Source organism: Streptopelia decaocto (assembly GCF_964273445.1).
Source record: "Streptopelia decaocto genome assembly, chromosome: 1".
Taxonomy (NCBI): domain Eukaryota; kingdom Metazoa; phylum Chordata; class Aves; order Columbiformes; family Columbidae; genus Streptopelia; species Streptopelia decaocto.
In genome coordinates, this window is record NC_138663.1 from 15444530 (window position 1) to 15470328 (window position 25799).

At 43.0% G+C, this 25799-nt stretch overlaps 1 protein-coding gene across 1 annotated transcript in view; it reads right to left on the reverse strand.

Annotated features, from left to right (window-relative positions):
• NAMPT (nicotinamide phosphoribosyltransferase) overlaps positions 1 to 8089 on the reverse strand; it is a 31159-nt gene extending 23070 nt beyond the window's left edge. Inside the window, exon 1 of the mRNA XM_082075657.1 lies at positions 7935 to 8089. Within this exon, the coding sequence (XP_081931783.1) occupies positions 7935 to 7994 (60 nt within the window). The 5' untranslated portion in view covers positions 7995 to 8089. The remainder of the gene's footprint in view (positions 1 to 7934) is intronic.
• Positions 8090 to 25799: the final 17710 nt, after the last annotated feature.

Below are 25799 nucleotides of genomic sequence, written 5' to 3' on the forward strand. Positions count from 1 at the left end.
TTTTGCTCCCAAGCTCTTTGGCAGGGCACCACACCCAGCAGGAGCATCTGCCCAAAAAACATCTCGGCAGCTCCGATCATCAGCTGGACTACCAGGACACAGAGAAATAACACCCACCCACCACAGCGATGGTCAGCAGGTTTGCTATGTAGTGAAATGCCTGGTGGTGATCAAGCTGCAGGTACAGTTCATGGAAGACACAAATAATACCACTGAAAAGAAACAAACAAACAAACCAAAACCACCACACACAAAAATACAAATAAACAAAAAAACCCCCCACATCACTAGAAGGCACTCGGACAATTAAAAATATGCTTCAAAAAATGCCTGAACTTTCCGTGTTGTCAGATTACGTTTTGCATCTTTCTCTATTCTAAAGAAGAGCGGAAAGAACAATTAGTGACAAAGTACGACATTTGAAATGTATTTTATGTGACTTACAGATGAAGACAATATCTGTGCTTTCAGTTAGGTGACGACAGAAGCAGGAGCAACTGTAAAGCCAATAGGAAACTCCTTCTCTACAGAAAAAAAGAAAACCCTCAAAGACCAAACAAAAGCCCCTACTGGGATTAAGAGACCCTTACAAGAAAACAAAACACCAAAATATCTTCAAAGGCCTTTTGATATTTAGTTCAAAGGCTGCAGTTTAGGTTTGTCTACAAGAAGTATGACAAACAGCCTTGGAACAGCCATCTACAACAAGGTTATGTACAATGACTGAAGTAGAACACTTATTTCAGTTGGGATAGCTCATTATTAAATTTAATCCAAATAAAGCTGTATTCTGAACAAATAGTACCTCCACAAGGGCTACATCTACTTAACTACATTGAGTCAGTAAGCTGAGAAAAACCATGAAGCAAAAATGGCAATTAGATCAGCCACCCAAACCACCCCCCCCCCCAACATTAAGAGTTAAAATTTAAGAAAATTGAATTAATGGGTATCCATCACAGAACAGGTACAACTGAGGTAAAAGCTGCATTTTTATAGGCTAAATAAGAAATTATTTGGCTTTTATGTCAGAGGTTCTTATAATCTACAAGCTCTGTTGGACAAGAGATTGCAATGAAATTACTCTCTTGGCAGTGTTAGGTTAAAGGTTGGACTCAACGATCTTAAAGGTCTTCTCCAACCAAAATGATTCCATGACTTTAAAAGGTTACTTAAGTCTATATGACTCAACCATTTGAAAACATGAGCAAACCAGGTCTGCCATCAGTAGGGAGGTCAGGCATGGCCAAATTCTCCGTTTGTGGTTTATTCCTGGTGCTCAGTTAGGTCAGTGAAGAAAACAACCCCCCAAATATCCAGCCGGCAGGACCTTGCCTGTGCCACAACTCTATGAGTGATGATATCAGTTTAGCTCAGATGGTATTTGAACTTTCTGGAGTTATTTTGAAAAACCTTGAGTGCAAAAAAGGTACAGAACAACCCAGGTACTGAACCCATGGCACCCTACAGCCAGAAACACAAAGAATCAGAGGGATGGGTGGGAGACAAGGCAGAGCATGGCCCTGGCAGCTGGGCCCTTGGCCGGGGCGCTTCAGGGCTGCAGTGGGTGGCGATGGCCCGAGGGTCAGGCCGGTCACTGTCCTGCCAGCCTTGTTGCTACGCTGCAGTGAGCTACAGCCTTGCCAGGGCAGGAGAACATCGACCACAGCCTGTTTTACATAGCAAGTTAAAATAAGAGCTACAGTTGTGAGGTGCAGTATCAGAATGGCTGGTGGATGATGGAAGAGACATAGCCGAGGGGTCCTCACGCCCATACACAACTTACTGAGTTAGGTGATTTTACCACAGTGGTGCTTCTGGCATTTGCACTGGAGAGACTTCTGGCAAGCACCTCTGAGATCCCATTAGTTCCGGTATTACACATTATTTGAAAACACTGTGTTCAGAGGCTGTGATTTGAAAGACTGCTTTACCTAAACCTTTATGAGGAGTGGTTAAAAGCAAAGGTTGCTAATAAACTATATGGGAAAATAACACTTAACAGTTAGATGAACCAGTGCTTGGGAACAAAGGGAATGCTTTATATCAGATATACCTCACTGGGATGAGACATAAGCAACAGCAGTTGTAAGGTATTGCTGACCCCCTTCAGAAAAAACAAAACCAAACCACAATACTGTGACTAGCAGTTATATTCAACAAGGACGCACTTGTAGCTTTCAGAGCAGTCACAAAAGGAATGCACACCGCAAACAAAAGTAGAAACAAAAACCAAGCCAAAAGTCAGTGTGGTAAAACAATAAGCTTATTTGAACACAAGAGGAAAGCCCAGAAGAATCCATCTTCAGTAAGTCAACAAAAAGGGCATCCACCAATAGCAGGTAAAGCGTAAGACACTTGGAATAAAAAATAGCAACAAGAATAATAATTATTAAAAAATATATATATATCTAAGAGTCAGATACAACCTTACTATTTTGGTTATACATAAGCTTCAAATTACCATAGAAATGTAGCCTTAGAGAGATTCCAGACCCCTTAAGGAAAATGTGTAAGTGAAGCAAATACACATTTAGATAATGTTTAGGAACATTATCAGGAGATATTTGGTTTTTTTATATGAGACAGATAAGCTAATGCAGGTTATGACTGAAGGTTCATCTTGTACCACTTCTAATGTCTCTCTGTTTTACTTTATCCAGCACCTTGTGTATTGAAAAATAAGAGGACTAGAGGCAAGCAAAAAGAAATTACAAGATCAGTCAGTACTAAGAAAACTAAGTAATGCACATGGAAGCAACTGAATTCCTACGGAAGCCGCACGTTATCAGCAGAGATGGTGTAAGTGATCACGTCCACACTCATTTAAAAAACGAGGTCAAGTGTAAGCACTAGAACTGAATGTATTCGGAATTGCTGAGAGAACATACACTGCTTAAAAAAGGTAATACTTTACAGCAGATTTCTTTACCACTAAAAATGTATGTGTGTTTTGCATCCAAGATTATCATAAAAAAGATAACAGAAAGCCCTATCCTTACTGTTTACACATTTGTGAATAGTAAGCTGTATTACTTTACATACTGCTATTAATAAAAATTTCCTGTTACTTAATGAAAAAAGAAAAACATTTACCTTTTCATCAATTAAAGTTGCAATGATTCTGGAAGAGGTTATTTTCCATTAATTTAAAAATTGGCTGAATTCTGTACAGTTGCAGTGTTCCTTTAGAGTAATGATGAACTGGAGTTTGTAACAGGACCGTGTGACTGCAAATCAAAACTTGGAAGATAACAAACCCAGATAGAGCAAAGATTGCTTCTCACAAGGAATGCCGAGCCAGAAGTTTCCAATGCTTTTTCAGTGACAGAATTACAGCAGGTAAGAGAACACATTCACTCTCCCATCATAAAATTTTAATTAAAAAAATACATATAGACTGCTGAAAATAATGTTTTGCAGTCATTAAGTGCTAGTCAAAACCAATACGCTAGAGAATACTCAGGTCTCTTTCTTGCATACGTCTAGCCTTCTAAATAAGGAATACACAGGCTGTCAGCGCCTCAAATAAACACACACTCACGTGAAGTGCTTCAGAAGTGCTCTCCTACATGCCTGCAGAGCAAAAGAAGTCATTCAAAGTGACAAATACTTAAAATTCAACATGTAAGGCATACAGAGTTAAAACGTATCTTTTAAGCTTCCTTGAAACGTCCAGAACAAACTGAATTCTGAAACAGATCTCATTTACAGTCCAGAGAGCAAGCCAGCTCTTCCTATGGGAAGCATGGCAGCTTATTACAGCTATCAGCTTAATTATGAAACATTCCAAGTTGTCATGGTTTTGGCTGGGGTAGAGTTAATTTTCTTCCTAGTAGCTGGTAAAGTGCTGTGTTTTGGATTTAGGATGAGAATCATGTTGATAACACAGTGATGTTTTAGTTACTGCTGAGCAGTGTTTACACCAAGTCAAGGACTTTTCAGCTCCTCATGCTGCCCTGCCAGTGAGGCAGCTGATGCTGCACTAGAAGCTGGGAGGGACACAGCCCACAGTAGAACAATAATACATTTCACTGGTAAAAGCAAAAATCATCTATTATTACTTCAGCAAACAAAGTTCAGCCCTCATTTTTATAGCTTTTGTCCACTTGCAGCTCATGGTCCATCCAACCTAGGCCTGGTAGACACTAGTCACCGGTATCTTCTGACTGAACAACACGGCTCTGCTAAGCTGATCCTCCCAATGTCATTTCAGACCACATACACCCTGCAAGGTTTCCTGCCCGTGTAGAAATAAACAAACATAGGATGAACTGAGCATAGGGAATCAAAGAGAATGAAAATGGAGAGGTGGTGTGTCAATAACATCAGACAAACCGACGAGCATGGAGCCTTTCACTTGGAAAGCACAATGAGTGAAGAGAACCCTCACTGTAGGAGCAGGGCAAGATTGGTGGGACTTTTTGGTACAGCCACAAGGGTAAGACATCATGCAGCACAGACAGCAACCTTAGAGGAGCCTGCTGATATCCCCTCATTGCAGCTTTCTAGCAACAAGGATTTTGACTTCAAACGCTTCCCTTTTTCAGTAATACCAAGTCACAAGCAGAACACTTCACCATTAAAAGCACCACTGCTATACTGGACATTCACACACAGAGGTTCCTCAGATAACGGCGCATTGATGAATCTCTTGAAAGTCTTACGATCCAAAGAATTAAAAAGACTGCTGTCATTTATCAGCAAGATGCACACACACCGTACCATATGCCCACACCCAGACTCTGAAGAGATGGCATATATAATACCCAGCACACAGGAGGAATTATACTGGTGGGGGATTTGGAGAAGCTTAAGAATATGCAACAAAGTACACAAGGAGAAACAAACAAACAAAAAAAAAACCCCACAAAAACAACAAACTGATGTAAACACATTTATCTTGTTATGTGGGTTAGAGATAAACTGGACATTCAAAGCCCGGCCTCAAAATCCTTGAGCACTTGTCCAATTCAGCAAGCCCCAGTTCATAATAAACGCTAGTACTAGGTCCAAAGTATAACAAGTCTCTGATATTCACGCACTGGGAACTATCCCTAACTAGAAAAACTGAGTATACTAGGAATCAGCATGATCCTCAGTCGTTTTTCAAAAACAGCTCTTAAGATTTTCAAACCAAACATTAGATAATCTTCTATGACTTAAGAGGAAATGTCCTATGATGCACACAGACAGGAAGATAGTTTAGAAAGAAGGCAGCCTGGATTAACTGTCAACGGACATATGTTTTCCTACCAAATTACTTTGTTTTATATTGCTTGTTTCTGAATTTTTATAGACGCTAAACCAGTATACAATTTTCTCTCCACCCCAAACTTGCAACTGTAGCAACAGAGAACTGGGACACTGGAGCTAACACTCAAAACTAATGAGTTGTGACAGTTATGACCCTGAGATACCAGAACTTTTTACTCATGGGCAGCTGCCTAAGCTAGGGTTGTACTGTTTAGGATGGTTTGCACATTTTTTTTCCCCGAGCTGTTTATTTTCACATGACTGTCGTCACCAATATTAGTTTGTATGGATCGCCGTCTGCTGCAATAGGATCATCAAGTAAGCTTCTGAACTGATTATGTTTTTCCTCAGTCTGAACATTATATATGGATAGGACCGCACACAAACAGATGCTACAACTGTGGATACAGCAGAAGTGTCTAAAAAAAAAATTTAACACGATCAATTCTCACTTTTGTTTAAATTGCTAGTAAGAGTGTTTGGTAACTCCTGTAAAAAGCTTGATGTTGTAAACTACCAGATATTTTAGTGCACTTGTTACTCAAAGTGCTCTCACTAAGTGTGTTTCATTGATTAGGAAACAACAGTATTATCCAGGGAGAAGATAAGTGATGTTTGCTCACATTACCTAACAAGATAAAAGAAGCTACTTGTTTAAGCATTGTTCAAAAATGCTAGAGTTCCTAAAATTTGGAGAAACCATACAGGAAGAGATGCAATTTGGATAGTTCTAATACAGCAAAGTAGACAATTCCAACTGTTTTAAGTATAATACAAAATGCTTCTAGCTGCCACAGAAAACTTCATCCAAATGCAGTTGTAAACTGGAAAAAAACCCTCAGGCCTTCACTTGACCTCTTTAAGATTTCTACCACTCCTGGAATGTTACCAAATCATCCTTCCTATAAAACAGCAAACAGAACAGAACGAAACTGGTCATCTGTCATCCCAGGGCTCCTCACTACCCCTGATCCTCAAGCAGATCCAGTGAATTCAGTGTGCACATTAGATTTAAAATAGATACTGTTTAAACCCAGGCCTACAGTATTTAATTTGATTAGTCTCAGACATGGAAAAACATGGATCTTCCATATTTGAATAAGTTTGATAACAAACACTTTAACAGAGTTCTTAAAGAGGACTGTAGCTAGATTATACCCTTAATGAAAGCAGTTTCATGAGCCCTCAATAGCAGCGTTAGGGTGCTCTGACTGAGCTGCTCCAAGATTTATCAGCATCTTCTAACACACCTTCCCACAACAGAGCAACAATAAGTGCTAAGAATTTCTGTACAAAAAGAGCATATTTATGTAAAGTCATATAATAATAATAATGATGATGTCACAGAGGAGCTGGGGAAGGTACAACAGCACAAGTCAGCAATCGAAACAAGTACTGAGGCTTGTACTTTGGTAGTTAGCCAGTAACAAGGCTAGGCTGTAACATCCTATTCGCTTTTTTCAACTCTTCTAGATAGAAGTACCCTCCCCTTTCCCCTGAGGCCAATGCAAGTGGTCAGGACTATAACATAATAAATGCTTTATAATAATAATCAGGACCTTTACTGTAGTTTTGTTTAGGGCACCAACAACCTTTTTGACATTGCAATGCAGCTCCTGAGGAAAAACAGTTAAGTTTTACAGTCTAGGAAAGTCTGGGCACATCTGGATGACCAGATTTGGGGAGTCATACGCTGGCTCTACCCAGGGCCCAGAAACCGTACTCTTATATTAAGGCAAAGCTGCGCAGAAGCGGGACTTTGGCCTGGGTATCACTCATGCTGGGAGGCAACGTCAAGAGCTTCTGGGTCAGAAAGCACCGGATCAGAGTGCAGGCAGTGTGCCTGTACTTGTCCATGGCTATCAAACAACTCTATTTCATGGAACGAAGGGAGGATTGTGAAGTGTGAGTCCCTACTTTGAAGCACCTTGTCTAAAAAATTTGACACCGCGATGACCAGAAACTAAGCAGAGTGCTAGAAAAAAGCGTATGTCGAGCGAGCCGGTTCCTCGGAGCACCCCGCATCACAGGCAAACGGGAAACCGCAGGCAGCGCCCGGCACGGTGTCGCCTCCCGCGCTGAGCAAAGCGGGAGAAACGAGAGACGGGAAAGCCTGGCACCCGCTCCGCTCGCTGCCCGCCCCCCTGCCGAGGCAACACGTGCGCCCGCTCCCGTCCCCGGCGAGGGGGGGCGGGCAGCCCGGCGGCCGCCGCGGGCCAGAGGATGCTCGGCGGTGCTCCCGCCTCCAGCGAGCCCGCCATGGCCGCCCCTCGCGCCCTGCCCGCCCCGCTCCGCGCCCGCGAGGCGGCGGGACGGCGGCGCCCACCCCGCCCGCTTTCACTTTCTTTTCTCGCCCAGCAGCCGCCGGTGCCCTCCCGGCAGCGCAGCCCCGGGCACCCGGCGAGAGAGCGGGCTCGGCCGCCCCCTCCGCGGCTCGGGGCTGAGGGGGCAGCCCCGGCCAGGCCCCCGCTCGCGCCGCCCCGAGGCCAGGCGCCTCATGGGGGGGGCCTCCCAGCCCCGGGCAGGCGGGCAGCGGAAGGGAGCCCCTGGCGGCGGGGCCGGCCTGGCTCGGCGCCCCGCGGATGGAGCGCCCCGGTGCCAGGCCCGGCGGGTCCGGTGCGGCGGAGCCAGGGCGCCCGCAGAGGTGACCCCCGCCCGCCTGCCGTGCCCGCGCCCACCTTGTAGGAGTCGGTGGCGAGAAGGATGTTGAACTCGGCCCCGGCCGCAGCGCACTCCATGTCGCCGAGCCCGAGGAGGCGCCGCCGCCGGCACGGACACAACTGGGCTGCGCCGCTGCCGCCGCCAGGCGCTCGGTGTCGGGGGGGAGAGGAGAAAGGGGGGACGGGGAGGGGGCGGGGACAAGGGGATTAGGGCCGGGGGGCGGAGACCTCGCGCGGCTTTCTGCACCGCTGATTGGCCGCAGGTTTCCGCCGCCGAGGGAGGGGCCGTGAGGTCACTCCGCGGGTGGGGCGGGGCAAGGGCGCCAGGCAGGCTCTGATAGGTCCCGCTTCCTGGTCGGTGCAGGGGAAGGAAGGCGGTGGTTGTGACGTCACGGGAGGCGGGGACGAGCCCCGTGCTGCACGTTCTCTTTCATTGGATTCCGGGCGGAGGGCAGGAGGGGCGGGGCCGCTTCTGTGACGTTGCTGCGCGGCCCGTGAGCGCTCTGTCGCTATTGGCCAGCGGCGCGGCGCGGGGTGGGCAGGGTGCTGGGCCGAGCGGGCAGGGAGAGCGCGGCCGGCGGGGCTGGCGGCGCCGTGCCCATGCGCGGCGGTACCGGTTTCGATTCTGCCTCGGGGCGGCTGTTACGGGAAGGAGCGGGCGGCGGCCACAGCCCCTGCGGGGGCTGGTGTGGGCCCGGCCTGTCTCGGGTCAGCTGCTCTGCCGGTGACCGGGGCGGGGAGGCCGGCTCCCCGCTCCCTCAGGCCGTGAGGAGCCCCGTGCCGCAGCGGGCTGGGTCAGCCGGCGGGGCTGTGGGCGTTGCCTCGGGGGGAAGGTGCCGGCAGCCGCCCCGGTGGCGAACAACCGAAGGGAGGGCAGGGCGGGCTGCGAGAGGCGGCTGTGCAGCCTGGCAGTGCCGGCCCCGCGGGGTGACGGGTCCTCCCCGGGACCTCAAAGCCCGCGAGTGCGGGTCGGTGCAGGGGACGGGTCCCCAGCAGTGACGCCGACCCCGGACTGCACAGGTCACTGACTACACCATGTCTGGGCCTGGGGCGGGCCCTTGGGGTACGTGAGGAGGAGGCGAACAGAGCAGGCACACGTAGTTGGGGAAAGAGATGGAATAACGAGCAGGACAACTTTGGAAAGTATCACGTGTGAGCACTTGAAAAAGAGCTGCAGTTTTTGGGTGGAGAACGGTGACAACCCAGTGTGGGAGCTGCTGCTCCGGTCAGGCCTCCTGTGGTCGCGGTGCTGGGACTGCCCTGCGGGAAAGGGCTGCCCGGCCTTCCAGAGCACTGAAACCTCCATCTCTGCCTCCACGGTTCAGACCAGGAGCTCCAGGGGAAGAAAAATATACTTTTTTACAGAATAGTACTTCCTGGCCTTCACACAGTATCACAGTATGTTTGGTATTGGAAGGGACCTCAAAAGATCATCCAGTCCAATCCCCCTGCTGGAGCAGGAACACCTAGGTGAGGTCGCACAGGAACAGGTCCAGGCGGGTTTTGAATGTCTCCAGAGAAGGAGACTCCACAACCTCCCTGGGCAGCCTGTTCCAGGCTCTGTCACCCTTACTGAGAATAAGTTTTTTCTCAAATTTAAGTGGAACCTCTTGTGTTCAGCTTGATCCCATTACCCCTTGTCCTATCATTGTTTGCCACCGAGAAGAGCCTGGCTCCATCCTCGTGGCACTCACCCTTTATATATTTATAAGCATTAATAAGGTCACCCCTCAGTCTCCTCCAAACTAAAGAGACCCAGCTCCCTCAGCCTTTCTTCATAAGGGAGGTGCTCCACTCCCTTAATCTTTTAAGTAGGTATTGTTCTGAAATAACATGTAAAGATACATATGCCTTCCAGAAGCTTTGTTTTATACTCATAATTGGTCTTTTGTGTAAACACTTGATGTTTTTAAATCACATTCAGCTATTGTCTGAGTTGTTCTGTGACAACCGGAAACACTTCTTTTGGAGCAAGTAGCAAATGGTTTCCACCACAATCATGGCTCTTCCATTATGAGAAAATGATCTTCTTGCTCTTTAGTACACACATGTAGGGAAACATAATAACATTAAATATTGACCATACTACTGATGTGTATTGCATTAAAAAGCTGCTTAATTAGCCGTTTCTGTAAAACTGTTGATGAATTAACACTTAGGTTGACATTTGATGTCATACAAATCCAACCTCCAAATTGTATAGCTAGGAACTGTTTATTAAGATTATTCAGAAAATATCATTTTCACCAGTCAGATTTTCATAGAAATGTGAATAACCAAGAAAATTGTGAAGAATAAGATCAGCAATGGGATCCAGTTATTTTGCACTTGGTTTTGCATTGATCCTGGTTGATCCATAATTGCACTGTGAGCTACATTCTTTCATTTATGCTTGTGTGCCACTGTTGACTTCAATATGCTCTTGTGTTGTGCCATTTAGTGGAGAGAAGCACCAGTTCTTTTGTTTAATTGTGACTACTTACTATTAAGCTATTTACTTCCTGTTTTTAAAAAAAGGTAAACACTGACAGTTACTAACAATAACCAAGCTAGATGAAACTACTTTCATCAGCTTTCTCAGGAGTAAAAGGGTTCCCATGGAGCAGGAAAAAGTCACTGAAGCAGTTGGAAACATTAAGATGTGTTACCAGTTTTCTGTAGGCTTCCCTCTGCTAGCTTACCTGTGTGCTCTTTTGTAAAAAATCTGGGAGTAGCAATGGTAAGTGTTATTATTGCTATTACGCACCATGAACTTGCAACTAACTCTTCTTGTCTTATGTCTTCCACTTGCTCTTGTTCAGTCCCATGGACATGAAGTTACCGTTACTTCAACCATTACAGCAAAAACAGTTGAAATTTCCATTTTATTTCTCAGGGCTCTCTGTAGCTCTTTCACTTATGTCCTTGTCGTGTTTGTTGCTGCACAGCTGTCATGGTTTAACCCCAGCCAGCAACTCAGAATCACACAGCCAGTCACTCACTCCCCCACGCTGGGATGGGGGAGAGGATCAGAAGGGTAAAATTGAGAAAAGTCATGGGTTGAGATTAAGACGGTTTAATAGGTAAAGCAAAAGGCACGTGCACAAACAAAGCAGAACAAGGAATTAATTCACTCCTTCCCATGGGCAGGCGGTTCAGCCATCTCCAGGTCAACAGAGCTCTATTACATGTGACAGTTTCTCAGGAAGACAAACGCCATCACTCCGACGTCTCCCTTCTGCCATCTTCCCCAAAAATATATACTGAGCATGACATCCCATGGTGTGGAGTATCCCTTTGGCCAGTTGGGGTCAGCTGTCCTGGCTGTGCCCCCTCCCAGCTCATTGCGCACCCCCAGCCCACTGGCTGAAAAGTCCTTGACTTGGTATAAACATTGCTTGACAACAACCCAGACATCAGTGTATCCTCAACATTCAAATTGCAGCACTATACCAGCCACTAGGAAGAAAATTAACACGCTGCCAGCCAAAACCAGGACAAGAGCTATCCCAGTCTGCTCTCTTCCACTGGCAAAATTTAAAGTACTGTTTATGTGATAGTCTAGAAAGTTGTGCTACCTTTTTCCACATTCTTCATAAATAAAAAATGTTTTTTCTGAAGATGTCTGGACTTTATGCCTCCTTAGTTCCTTCTGAGGATTCTTTTCATGGAGTGTCCCATCAGTGCAAAAACATGAGTACAGGATAATTTGAAATGATTTTTATATACAAATCTCTCTTGTTTTATTCTGTGGTGGTGTTTACATCAGAATTTCCCCCCTTACCACATCCTTTATCTCTCTGCTTTTCATGGTGAAACTTCTCTGCCACAAAGGACAGATCTTCTTTTTTTTTTTTTTTTTAAGTCTGTTTTAATATGTGGATGATTAGTAAAAAGAAAAAAAATGATGTAATCGGATCAGTCTTTTATCTTAACTATTGCAAGAAATTAGAAAAGTCAGAGAAATACTACAGGGCTTTTTTTTTTCTAAATTACAATTCTTGCTACAGAATTCTGCTGATACATCTTCAGGCCTTCAATAGAATAATTAATGCTGATTTGGTCAGACAGAATTTTTAATTGTCAGCATCTTCCTGCTCCTCCTCCTGCTCGCTCTTTCTTGTATCTTACAATGTGCCAGAACTTGAATAATGGTTTAATTTAGCTCATATGAACATATCTAAAGCTCTATCTCTAATGAAATATTGTAAAGTTAGGACACGGCAGAGTATTAATAGAAAATGTTATTATGCTAAACAGAACTATATTAAATCACAGTTTGCTGGTGAAGAGAATATATTTTAAGTTTGGAAAAAAATTAAATACAACTTTGCAGCAGTAGAAGGTGGGTGTGTAGTTAGTGTTGTATAGTTACAATGGCAGAAGAGAAATAATCCTAGGAATCTCAAACACTATTCTTGTGCTGTGTTTGTCATCTATTATCTGTGAAACCGACTTTGGACTGTTCATCTGACTTACTGAAATGAGGATTTGTAATGTGGGGCTTAACTTTTCAGAAATCGTGTTCATCAGTTTAAATACAAGTTCAGCTAAATTGTTTCTGATACAATGTAGCCTACTGATAGAGTCAGAGTTCTTCAATAATTATCTTCTAACATTTTCCGCTGGCATGTGAGAGATTTTTAGAGGTACTCATTTTAGATATTTTTAATAAACAAACCTCAAATGGTGGCTTTAATAAGTTTGTATTAATCCAGGGACATGTTCCCCAGGAGTTTCTGATAATAAATGATCTTCTGCGTAACAGAAGTGTCCAGTCAGCATTTTATATATATAAAGCCTATAATAGTGTCTGCTGCTCTATTTGGAGGAAAGTAATTCTACAAATATGTCCTCAGGTTGATGTCTTAGGAGCCATAAAAGGACCACCAGATTAACATGGGTATTACATTACATCCCTTCCTCAATCACTATTGCAAAACTTGATATTTATTTCATCTAGCCATGAGACCCCCATCACAGTGGCACAGCAGATCTGTGCAAATGAAATTTCTGCACATGCCGTGGTTACACACAGAAAATGAATTTTTCCCCCTGAAGAGTTTCTGGTTCTTTTGGTCAATAATTCTGAGCCTGAACCAATCCCCCGTGTTCCCCTTATCTTGGTGATAATTCCAGGGCATATTGACAGATTAAATGTTAACATTATCTCTTAATACTGTTATTTTTCTGTTCAAATATGCTGGCTAAAGAATAGAATTTTAGCTCCTTTATGCTTCAGGTTTGGGGCAACTAGTACTTGTGGTGGTGTTTAAGCTTTTGATGATTGGCAACAAGTCCCTTGGTGCCCGATGGCCAGGTTGGTATTGCTGGAGTTTATCAGACCTCTGACACTCTCCACCTCGGTGTGTACCGGTCTTCACTGTGGAATTATGAGGAAAACAGTGGAGCCTGAAGACATTTTTTCAAGTCTAAGTCTCCTAAATCTCCTTTTATCCTTAGTAAAGCTTCCCATCCTGCACCATTCCGCGGCATCTCAGTGTTTGCTCTGTGTCCTCACAGCGTTCTTTCACCTTGGACACCTGAGTAGGGCTCCGGAGTTAATCAGTGCATAATTGGTTAATATCATCTAAGTGGATTTTAGTGGGCTCAAGAATTTAATTCTCGTTGCTAAACAGTGCCCATCAATAGTCTTGTTAAATAGCATCGCAATCACAAGGAGTCATGGAAAGGTAGATTATTTTGCATAGAAGTGAATAGAAAAATTCCAGACGCATCATTTTAAATCATTTTCAGTGAGTGAAGCAGGCCTACTATTTCTGTCCTGAAGTTTATCCAAAGGCCTATGTAGAAGTCTGATTAAATCGTAACTCAAAATAATCTTTAAAAACTATGTATTATGCAGGCTGTATAAAAAACTGACTATAATATATATGAAAAATAAGACAAATTGATTTATTTATGCAGTATATAGGACAAGGTTAAATCCAGTGCAAGATTCTGTTTACAGGAGATGGCAGATTCTTCCGATAAGCAGTCACGCTAGATTATATGTAATTTGATATTTAAATCTTTCGTCTGTGCATGTGTGTGTATGTATATATAAACCCATGATATTCTGTTGAAATCCTGCTTGAAGGTCTGCCTACTGAAATTCATGTTCAGCCCATGGCACAGCATCTCTTTTTTGAACTCCAGCTACCAAGAGGTGTTTATATGACTGCAGAACCTGGGTCAATAAGATTCACACCCCAGCACAGCTGACCTTCAAATGTTTGTCGGGTTTTGCGCTTCTGTGAGTCACAGCAAGGCAGTTATTCTTTATACCTTCTTCAAAACTGTATCTCAACATTAAGTCTCACCTTTGGAAGTCAATGCATGTATTTCTGCTGGGAGTTGGATTACAAGCTTTCCGGACATGCTGTGAGGCTTCTTGCCTTGATTTTTGGGAGAGGTGAATTTCAGTTTATGATCATGGCTTTGTATTAGAGCACGTAAATTTTTGTGTCTTGGCATGCGTTACATAACCAGTACTGAGGTTTTTGCATGTTCTTCAAGGGGTAACAGAAGTTCAATTGCTTCATTCTCCAAAGCAATGTGAAGCTGAGATAATTTGAAAATGCTGTCACATGGATGAACGCCGCAGGACACCTGAAGTTCCCAGTGTTACAGAGGTGCCCAACTGGTTCTGCATGGTCACTGTGGATCCAGCACAGTTTACCAGCTTTGGCTGAGTCCAGAGGCTCCCACCACACAGAGCCACACAGGTGGATCTGCTCTGCATTTTTTCAGTGCTTGAGATTCCTCATGAGCTGGATGGCAAGTAAGTGCTGTACATGGATATTTGAATGCATCTCCCTAGCACGAGCCCAGATCAAGAAAGACCTTCCCAAGCAGGAGTTTGCTGAATCAAACGTGTCTCTGTGAAGTTAAAGGTGCCGGTGTTGCCCTTCCTTGTCTTCCTGGTTTTCTACTGTGGTCCAGAGCTTGTCCTTCATGTTCCAGAATGTGTAAAAATGGCTAAACTGCTTCCAGATCTGAACCAATGCTGAAAGTTGTTTAACCTTGTGTAGAGCTGCACCTGAGCCAATAAACTTTGCATTAATAACCTCTGAGCTATGCAGGGTGTGTCCATGGCACAATTTGTGTGCAACTCAAATAACCCTCTACAGCCAGTTAAGTGATGGCTGTGGAGTGTGACATGAAGTGCAAAAAGGGAGCTGACATGAATACTAGACTGGATCACATGGGCTTTGCCCACACATCAAGGCTCCCAAACATACAAACAGCTGGGTTTCTTTTTCTTTTAAATCAAGGAAGCACAAATTATTTTCTTTGCCTCCCAAACCAAATTTCCTCCACTTCATTACAGTGCCCTCGGGCTCAGCTTGGCAAATAGAGTTCCAGATAATGAATGCATTTGGCTTTTACAGGAAGGAGAGTGAAATATTTCCAATAAATATATTTCAGGATTCAGAAGTAATTCTAAATGGTTTCTTCTAGTGGTGTTTGTCCAATGGAGAATTTGTGATGTTATGGCATAGTGTGAAGATTAGACTGCCATTTGTCTAGAATAACATTTGTAATTTAATCAGTGTTACTGCTCCACCCAACGTGGTGAGAACTGATTCAAACCAGAGCCTCTGCACTAACACAGGAACAATGGCAACCACAGTGTCTGCAGGGCATAATTGAGCTTTGTATGGTGGAGGGATAAGAGACCTGAAGCTAAACTGATTGATTTTTTTGTGTATTTCATAATACACGGTATGTTCTCAAATGTGAGAAAGAGATGTACGGTTGTGTGTCTGGGTAAAAATAAGAAGTTGACAACACTGGCTACACCACTGAGTTTGCAGAACGTGCAAAGTTTAACCACGCTGCCATGGTCATGTCTGAGGACCAAAGGACAGTTGTCCAGTTAGGAAAGACAGAAGCTGACTTTCTAATGATCCAGGTCTCTATGTTCATTCTAGCAATCTGAAGGTTATATTTATCTTCATTTAATTTCTACCTACCTGGGAAGAGAAGAAAAAAACCTGGAACCTCCTGGAAATACTGATTGCCCAGACTTTCTGTTTTCACTGTGTAGACAACATGAAAGATTGTACATATTTAGTGATTGCTCAGTTTCTGCAATATTCATTTTGGTTTTGCAGAATACCTGGAGCAAAACAAGATAAATCAACATATTTCTAAAAAGTAGTAAAGGGCCAGAGAGAGCATTTTGCTACAACCCATCAGTTAGAGAAACCGCAGTTTCACAGCTTATGACATCCACCGGTTTCCTCACATGAACTTCAGCCTTGGACTGCCTTTTCTCTGGGGTTGTGTTAATATACTCAGACACTTTCTGCTTAGGCTTGAGCCTCTAACATGCAGTGCTTCTCCGGTGAGCACTCCGAGCCACCACTGACTTTACTATGCTCAGGATCTTGTATTCCGTTTCTTTAAAGAGAGAAAAAAATGAATAATTTATTTATGCTCCCTGAAAGAGTGGTAGGGAGGGCAAGCTGTACTGAACAGACAGTTTTCTGGCAAAAAAATATCACAAGGTTACAAAATGTATTGCACTACAAGTGTGAAGAAATGTGATTTTTTTCCTTTGCACCCTTTCTAAAAGGGAGCTGGGAGGTTTATCAAAGACCTTGCTCCTGCTGTTCCTGAAGGGTGTGAATATTCAGATTATTGTAAAGGGATCAGGACAGAGCCCCAAGCGTTGTCCATTTTGATAACAGTTCATCACAGATTACAGTTCGACTAAGGGACACAGTAAGACTGTTTCAGTCAGTCAGCAAGGGTATTTGTAAGTGTGGCTGGAGCTGTGGTGCTGCATAAGGATGCAGGACTGTTCTGCTAAGTCATCCTGGCTGCAGGTGAGAAAACCCTGCAGACAGATGCAGGATCATTTCTGCTCACTCAGTGCTGGTGTCTGCAAGCTGCTGCTGGACTGTGCCGTGGCTTGTGCTTCTGCTTTGCAGAGATGGAAACAGAATTGTCTAGGAGAACACATTTGAAACCAAGGAAATCCTCATAGAAATTTGCATTTAGGTTTGTATTTTGCTGCTTCTTAAGGTAACAATGAAGGGAAAAGAGTTGAATTTAGAGTATTAGCCTAAGCCTGTAGCCAGCAAAAACTGCCTCAGGTGCTTAAATTTAGGGTGTTCACAGCTTATTGGCTTGTGGGATGAAAATTGGCATGTTTGGTGTATAATTGCAGAAGCTTTGAAGTAGTGTGTGTGTGCAGTCATTTGTGGAGCAGGAGATCTTTCTTTTTGATGTCTCGAACAGAAATGATCTCTGAAAAAAAACGTATTTTTGTAAAAAAGTGGTCTTCCACAATATTTGCACTTTGTGTAGGGCACTGTGCTTCCCAGAATCTCTGTCGGCTGATTTATGTGAAGTGCAGAGTCACTGGAGCAGCAGACGCCCTCCTAGAGCAGTGCCCCACAGTCCTTAGGGTACAGATGAGATGCAGGCTTCTTCTGCTCCATCCACCTTCAGTTGTCCCCAGAGACAGCCCTGAGTAGGCTGGCATGGCCTGGGCTGGCCTGTGGAGAGCTGCACCGGTAGCCACAGGCCAGGAGTGCCCGCACGGCCCCTTCCTGCGGTGCTGCTGCTGCTCAAACGCCCGGGCAGTTTTCTGCTCTCGCTCGCCACACGGAAAAAGCTTGCAGCTGCGTTTTGCGAAGAGCTTAATCCCATTAGTGTGCATGAAGCGTGGCCTAGAAATGCTCTCTGGGTGTAAGCAGGGGGACGTGGTCTGTGGGTGCTGGCAGGCTGAGGAGAGGCAGGCACGGCAGCAGTCAGGCTGTGGGCATGCACAGAAGCAAACTGATCGGCACCGAGGTCTTGGGGCTAAATAGGCACCTACTGCATTATACAGAGTTTTCTGTGAATTATACATTTGGATTTTTTTTTCCTGTTCAATTCTACTTTATTCACCTTTGTCCTAATTTTAATTTAGTGCTTTGTAATTAAATAGCAAATGAAAACTGGAGATTGGAGCCTACTGTGACAGAAGAGGAGACAGAGATGAACTTTGTGAATCAAGTTCAATACAGATCAGACTGATGCATAAATTAAAAAAAAATTACCTTGAATTATGAGGTGCTACAAGACGTGCTGAGAAGTGGAAGGAAAAGCTGCCTGAGCCCAGTAGGAAGAGAGATGGCCGGCATGCAATGTAACAGCTTGTGTTGCATCGGGAAACAATATGGGATCCCAGTTTGAGCTGTTTGGTTTTGATTACACCTACCCAGCAGATACCTGTAGGGTCTGGCTTTTCCCTTTCACTTTGGTGACATTTGGAGAGTTTGTCAACCTGATAAGTTGCAGTGAATTGAGTTACAGCGTGGCCCCCTGCACACAATGTTTTCTTGCCAGCTTCTCTCCTCCTGGTTTGCCAAGCTCCCCGTGTTCAGTTCCTGCCTGCAGTCTCATTTCTTCCTCAGTGCTCTTGAGAAATGAACCAAATAATTAAAACACGCCTCTGAAATCCACGCTTGTTTATAGCTAGTCCTTCCTCTGGGATGATTAGCAAGGTGTCTTTTATATTTCTCTCTGTGTAAGTTTGTTCCTGAGATCTCAAAGTCAGTAGAAACAGGAGTGAGATTTTAAACAGTAATTACAAAGTTATCATCTCACAAATAATAAATGTGAGATGAAATAATAATCAGCTCTCTGCCAGTGTTACATTTTAAACATGGAAATGAGATAAACTTTAGCAAAAAATCTCCAAACAAACCAAAAAACACCAGGCATTTAGCTGATAGGGTAGTAAGTAATAATCATTCCACCAATGTTCTGGTTAATTTGTGGCCCAGTGAACCCAGTGAGGTGAATAGTTGGCTTGTGACAATCCTTGGTGTCAAATGTCCCATAGCCTCTGCTATTTTTACTATATTGAACCAGTCCCTTCCTTATGTTTTCATTTTCTTATTTGTTTTGTCTTTCTGTCTAAAGCATCCATTTTGCTGCTTCTGGCAGCAGTTTGTTTCTTCTTGCTGGGGAGTCACAAGGAATCTGATGTATTTTTTTCTGCAGATACCTCCTCCTATGGTTTACAAGGTAATGTTTTCTCTCTTTTATAAACTGATCATAGTAGTGGAAATTAATCCATATTCCTATTAAGAGGATTTATTTCTCTGTCACTTCATATTTATTACTGTTTATGTATTATCCAGTCACCTAAATTATACTGTCATGAAGATCTGCCATTTGATAATAACTAGATTAAAATTAGAAGATTTAAATTCAGAAGACTTCTAAGATTTATATAACAATTAACTGATAAATGTTGTGCAATATTTGATAATCCCAAAGGTCTCTTTTGCAGAAAGAATGGAGATACAACACTGGAAATTTGAGAGGGGAATGTGTGGCTGAAGAAACGGTATTCTATTTGATGCTGAAATACTAAAGAGTCAAAACTTATCCTTACTAAGGGAGATATTAAGAGGACAGTGAGCGTCAACTAACGAGCATGGAGCAATGGAAAACAGTGGGAATAAAATTAAAGAATGAAAATAAATGATCCAGGAGACAACAGTGAGAATATATATGTAGAAGAAATGGTCAGTTGTCCTTGTTGATGTAAACAGTGCTGGAGTAATCTTTCTCACCATCCCTATGAGTCACGGATATGGGGAGGTTCTCAGGAGTTCCACTAGGTCTGGAAATCAACAGAGCAGTTGTGTCCAATTTATGTGCTGAGTCACACTGTGGCACACTGGTGTTCTGGCTGCTAGTTATCCAGTTTAGCATCTCTTTGGCACATCAGCTTTCCAAGAGATGTCCCTGAGATTATTTTGTATGGTACGCAAGGGAGCGTTAGGACAATGATGGTGGCTGTGAAGTTCCAGTCTCACAAAGGTGATATGAGAGCTCTAGATGCAGTCAGGAAGTGGTGCCATTCCAGAATCAGACCTGGGAATGAGAGGATATTCCTGTCTGCGATGGTGTATGTGTGGTCTCTAAAACCATTGTTATTTTGAGTTAGTGAGAGAGGAGATGTGTCAGGAAGGGAAACAGGTGAACTGGAGCCTTTGCAAGTCCTGAGCCCATCTCTTTTCCCACCATTTCCTGTTGAATTCAGGTGACTCATTTAAACTTTCTGTTATAATTCATAGAGCTGTCCAAGTTGGAAGAGACCTTGGAAGATCTCTAGTCTGGCTTGTTGCTCAAAGCAGGTCGATAAGGAATTTGGGTCACATTGTTCAGGACTTTGTTGTGTCATCTTCAAAATTTCCAAGGACAGAGGTTCTCCACTGTCTCTGGAAAATTTGTTTCGATGTTTAATTATGATTAACCATTGTGATTGTGATTCCTACCCCCAACTCATAGCCAGCTGGAACCTCCTGTATTTCAACTTCCTTGTAGTCATTGAAATGCTGCTGTTAGGTGCTGCCTAAACCCTTCTCTAGGCTAAACAAGCTCTGTCTCACCTCATAGGGCATGTGTGACCTGATTGCATTGGATGAGTCAAGATTCTCAAGAGATACTTGCCTTAGTATTCTTCTGAGGAGAAGGTAGTTCTTCTTTGCCCCCTTCTCTAGGCCTAACAGCCCAGGAGACCTTGCTGGTGAAGACTGAGGTGAAGGAAGCATTGAGTACCTCAGCCATATCTGTGCCCCCTGTCACTAAATCACCCATCCCATTCAGCAGCAGGCACACATTTGTTTATCCTTTTAATACTAACATAGCAGTAGAAGCTCTTGTTGTCCCTGATGTCCTCCACAAGTTTCAACTCTAGGTGAGCTTTGGCTTTCCAGACATCATCCCTGAGTGCCTGGGCAATGTTTTAATATTTCATTTGAGAGCTTTTGTCTGATCCATCCATCCATCCATCCATCCATCCATCCATCCCAGAGCTCAGCTGGTATGACTGATCTCATAATGTCTCGGTGATTCCAGTGATGTCATAGCTCTGTATCCAGATGGGGATCTCTCGCTGCTCCTGTTTCTCTGCCTGCGTGTGTTTGTTTATGGGCGTTTGAGGTGGCCCCTTTAAAAGTAATTTATCCTTTACTAGGGCTCTCTTGCTCCTCTCACCTTGTCTCGTCTATTTACCACCCTGACCTCCTTTGCTTACCTGCAAGCTGTTATCACATTCTTTGACGCATCTTGTTTGACGTCCTCTTTACCAGTTGGCAAGCCTGTTCCTTCAGGAGGACAGTTGTACTTTTCTGTCTTTCCGGCATATCACTATGATAAATAAAAAATTGTAAGCAGAGCTGGTTGAATGCAGAAATATCTACCTTGTGGGAAACTTGTGTGTGCGATGAAAATTCTTTATGTTGTTATAGAATCAAGAGTAGAAATGCCAATATTTGATGTGAAAGGATTTATTAATAATTATTTTTAGATAAACACAAATATTTTTTTAACACAGTCTTTGAAAATGTTGAAATTAAAGGCAGGCAGTTCAGCTTCAAGACAGTAGCTGCAGTGCACAACTTGGATGCTCTGCTTGGAGCCCCAGCAGGATGAAGAGAACTGGGAGACTGGAAGCTCTGGGAAGAGCAAATGAACCTGGAAGCTTTGGACTCAATGGTTGCAGGGTTTATGGGCTCTTCACTCTCTGTTGGAGCTCTAAATAAAGCTGGGTCATTCATACCTTCAGGATCTCCTGGAAGACCAAGCATGCTCTATCCTAACAAAAGGGTTAGAAACAAGCAAGGTGAGATTTTATTTGAACTTATCCTTTTTAATAAGAAACTCTTTAAGGCCTATATGTATTTATGCAAAGTGTTAGTTCTAGATACTCAGTATTTCCTACCTGTTAAATCAGAAAATTCCCCAACTGGTTGCTCAGAAAATGCAGCACTGTTGCTCTGACAGTGCAGGTTCTTGAGAATCCAGGAAATGTCGATCCCTGTCATCACAACCAGAGATTATGGAGCACCCTGAATGTTACACCAGTAGTGAAAGAAGGTGGCTATAGTGTGGTATGTGAATAAGCTTTCCCCCTTTTACTGTGCACAGACAGTAAAGATAGCTGACCCAAAGATAGCTGACTTTTTTTCATGATGCTTTTCTTTAAGGTTGCTGACTGGAAGACCCATCAGACTAGGGAATGTACATACAACTGCAGTACCCTCTTGAAGGACACTACAAACAATGTAAATACCTTTCAGCAATTGCTGTAGTTACTGTTTCCTCTGATTAGCAACTTAGGGTGAAAGTAATTCAGAACGGTTCTGGTTCAGAAGGGGAGCTCACAACGGTGGGACAAGTCTGTACAAGCAACGCACACACAACTCTTTCTCCATTTAGATATTTCTGTATACCTTTTGAGAAAGATTTAAAGTTTGTAAATTCATCATAAGGAGCCAAGATCTTCCGATACTCCTGCAAATACTTCTGTGAATGCTTCTGTGATTTATTCATGTAGGGAAGACTATGTTGTATTTTATCTCCTATGAAATTTCTGATCTTCAGTTGAGTTATCTAGAAAATCATAGTGAATTCCTGCATAAATTTAATGTCTTGATTGTAAGTGCTTAGGGAAAACCTGGCCTTCACTTAACATTCTCTGAGCAACACTTAGCACTTGACAGAAGCAGTGAAATTGAAGTGCTTTGATCTTCTACAGCTGAGGTCTGTGCGGCTCTACCTGGCACTTAGTGGCAACCACGCAAGTACAGATGCTCCAATTTTTAAAGGCACTGTTGGAGCATAAACTTTTACTTGTTTCATACACACTGATTACATGCGACTTAGCTGTGTGAATAGGGAAGATCAAGAGTCAAATTAAAGTGCCTGGGCCTTGTTTTGTTCTCTGTTACATTGATATAAAATAGGCATAAACATATTGAAATCAGTAGTAGTTAGTGCTATGTGAAAAAGGTGTCATTATTACAGAATTAGGCAAATTTAAGCCGAAGTTTCCCGCTCTTCCAGTTCAAGTAAAATGGATTATCAGATGTGAACTCTGATTCAACAAAGGTAAAGACTTCATTAGCACAACACTTCAAAACATCTTTTTCTGATCCATGTCCAGGTTGGTTAAATCATAACAGTTAAATCATAACATTTAAATTGTAACATTTAAATCCTTCAGAGATCAATAAAGACCTGTACCCTTAGCATGTTTATTTTAACTTATTGGGTAAAGCTAGATTTTCAAATAATGAATAAAACTGTTGTATGTTACATTAGTGTGACTGTATATCATATCAATATCAAACCTGTTGCATTTAATCTGATTAAAATAGCAAGGACTGGTTTACTCAGTTTTAAAAGCACCATTGGGAGCAGTAGCAGATTCTTATCTTCTATGGACTAGCCAATGGACAAGATGAGAAGTATATTCCTTTATTAAAATAGACTGTACTTTTACTTTACAAGTATCAGTCTGTGATTATTTATGCCATTATCAGAAGATCTTGCATTATGGAATGAAATGAGAAATGTCGACATCACTATATTGTCATGTACAAATTGTTGGAAGGTTTTGCTGATGTCATCAATGCACTTAGATTTTGAAAACAGACCTTGCTTTATGGAAGGTTGATTACAAACCTTCCTTGGTAAATGCCTTTTTATGTACCTCACACAGATTTTTTTTTTTTTTTAGTAGGTTATTTCTCCAAGAAGAAAAGTTTTACATTTTTCTGTCTCTTGCTGTAGCAAGATCTGAAGCCCAAAGAGATTTGAGATGAGAAGAATTTACGCTCTGGGTTTTTTTTTGTTGTTTTTTTTTGTTTCTTTGTTTGGTTTGTTTTTTTAGCTTACAAAGCCTTACAGATTTTTTTAAAGTAAGAATATTAATCCAGCATTCTGACTAAATTTCTCATCTCTTCAGCTTAATTGGAACAAAGGTCTTCAGGTTATTTTACATGTTGTCAAAACACTATTACGTGGTTTTGAAAAGTCACTTCAATTCAGGGAGAATTTCCAAATATATGAGAAATTCTGATCAATAAGCTGGTAATAAAAATAAAATCTTTTGTACTTCTAAAGCAGTCTACCCTCCTAAGATCTTAGAGCCCTTTGAACACAGAAGGAATGAAGCCTACAAAATATATTAAGCGAATGAGTTATTATTTTCATCTAATAAATCCAGAAATTAAGGCATACCAATTTATAAATATTTTTAGATGTCCGCTGGGGCTCTTTTGGGCAAAGTCTTTGTCCCAGGCTCTGGGTTCAAATAGTTTACAGCATTTAATTGTGTTTAGCCCTTGAATTTTCAATTCCATAGAGTCATCTGAAAGAGTTAGCTTTTTGTGGTGCCTCTGTCTCTGTGTGTACCTCATTCTCTGATTGCTCCACTTTGTTTGTGTTCCTCCATGACTTATGTTGTAGCAGCTTGCTGCCAGGGCTCTTGTCTGCTATTATTCCTTCTGGGGGTTTTTGCCATTCTTTTTGCTATCCTTATTCCTTTTCCTTATCCAGTTTAAATTTAGGGTTTTACTTTTTGCTTCTTCTGTCTCCTCAAACAAAGGTAGATATCCCAGAATCCATCCTTCTACAGAAGGAAGATGTGGAGTTTAGAAATGACATGGTTTGTGTGAGGCTATGCTGAAAGAAGGGGTCAGGTTTTGCTGCCAGGAGGATTTCATAGCAGTAGTGCTGGAAGGGGATGCTTCTTAGCAGCATATTGGCTCAAGGTTTACAGCAGTAATTCTATGGTCAAGGGCTCGTCAAAAATGATTTCACTTAAGATGATCAAGATGAAAGCTTTGACTAAGAGTTCATAATGGTGCCACAGGTTGTTTGGCCTTCATATAAGGCCTGTCACAGTAGAGGAAACCTGGGACACTGGCCTGTCATTCCCATTCAAGGTCAAGAACAGTGATCTAGGTGAGGTGTATCCAGTGGAGCCAGGAAACAGCTTCTTTCCTCTGTCACTGCCATCCTCAGTCTGCATGCCATGGTTCTTGACTACCCAGAAGCCTAATATTGGTAAAACCTTTGGACTAGCTAAGAGAAGGGAGGAGCGGGCACGAGTGCAACAGACTATGAATACAAGCATTTTCCAAAGCTATCCGTGCCGTTCTCTCTGCTGTAGACCACCTACAGACAGTAGTGTACTGGGTTTGTTAAACAGTAGTTTCCCTTGTTTGGCATCAGCTGGAAGGGTTTCTGCACAGAAGCCAGCTACGTCACATCAGTCACACTGGTTAAGACCATGCTGTAATAATTGTGTTGGTTGTGTACATTGTGATTGCAGTTCTGGGAAGAAAAATTGCTCTGAACAGCATCCGCTTTCATTTCCTGCCACTGTCCTGGTGTCATGGTGTTAGTGTTGAAGTACTATTGCAGTTACATTTATTCTGCTTACATAGGAAGAATTAGTGCAGCACTATATTCCCACCGCCGTCTGTTTGAGACCTTCCTAGGCTACAGTGTCCCTTCTCCATCTTCCACTAGCCTTGGAAAATATTTGCCTATTGTCAGGCCACAATGGCATTCACAAGAGTCTGAGCAGTCACCAGCAGAACCAGTCCAGTGGTATGCTGAAAGAAGGGGAAAGGCTAGAAGAAATAGGTACTTTCTTGTGAAACAAAGCAAAACCTCCTAATTCTTCACATAAACAAGCCCCAAGATGCACAGGTAATTTTAAGTCAGCATGAGACTGGTGTACATTGGAGATAACTTCCACTAAAAGCCATTAGAACTTATTCTTCCAGTCCCTACCTGAACACCAAACCCATAGTGTGCCACTAGGCCCACTGGGAACAATGCAAAGAGGCAAACTCCAACAGCAACGAGAAATCCATGAAGTTTATAGAATCATAGAATAACTCAGGTTAGAAGGGAGCTCAGGAGGTCTCAGAGTCATCTGTGGGATCAGACTGTGTTCCTCAGGGCTTTATCCAGTTAGGTCTTGAAATCCTCAGAGGATGGAGGCTCACAGCTTCTCTGGACAACCTGTTCTAATGCTTGATTGTCCTCAGGGTAAAAAAGCTTTTCTCAATATCCAGTCTGATACAA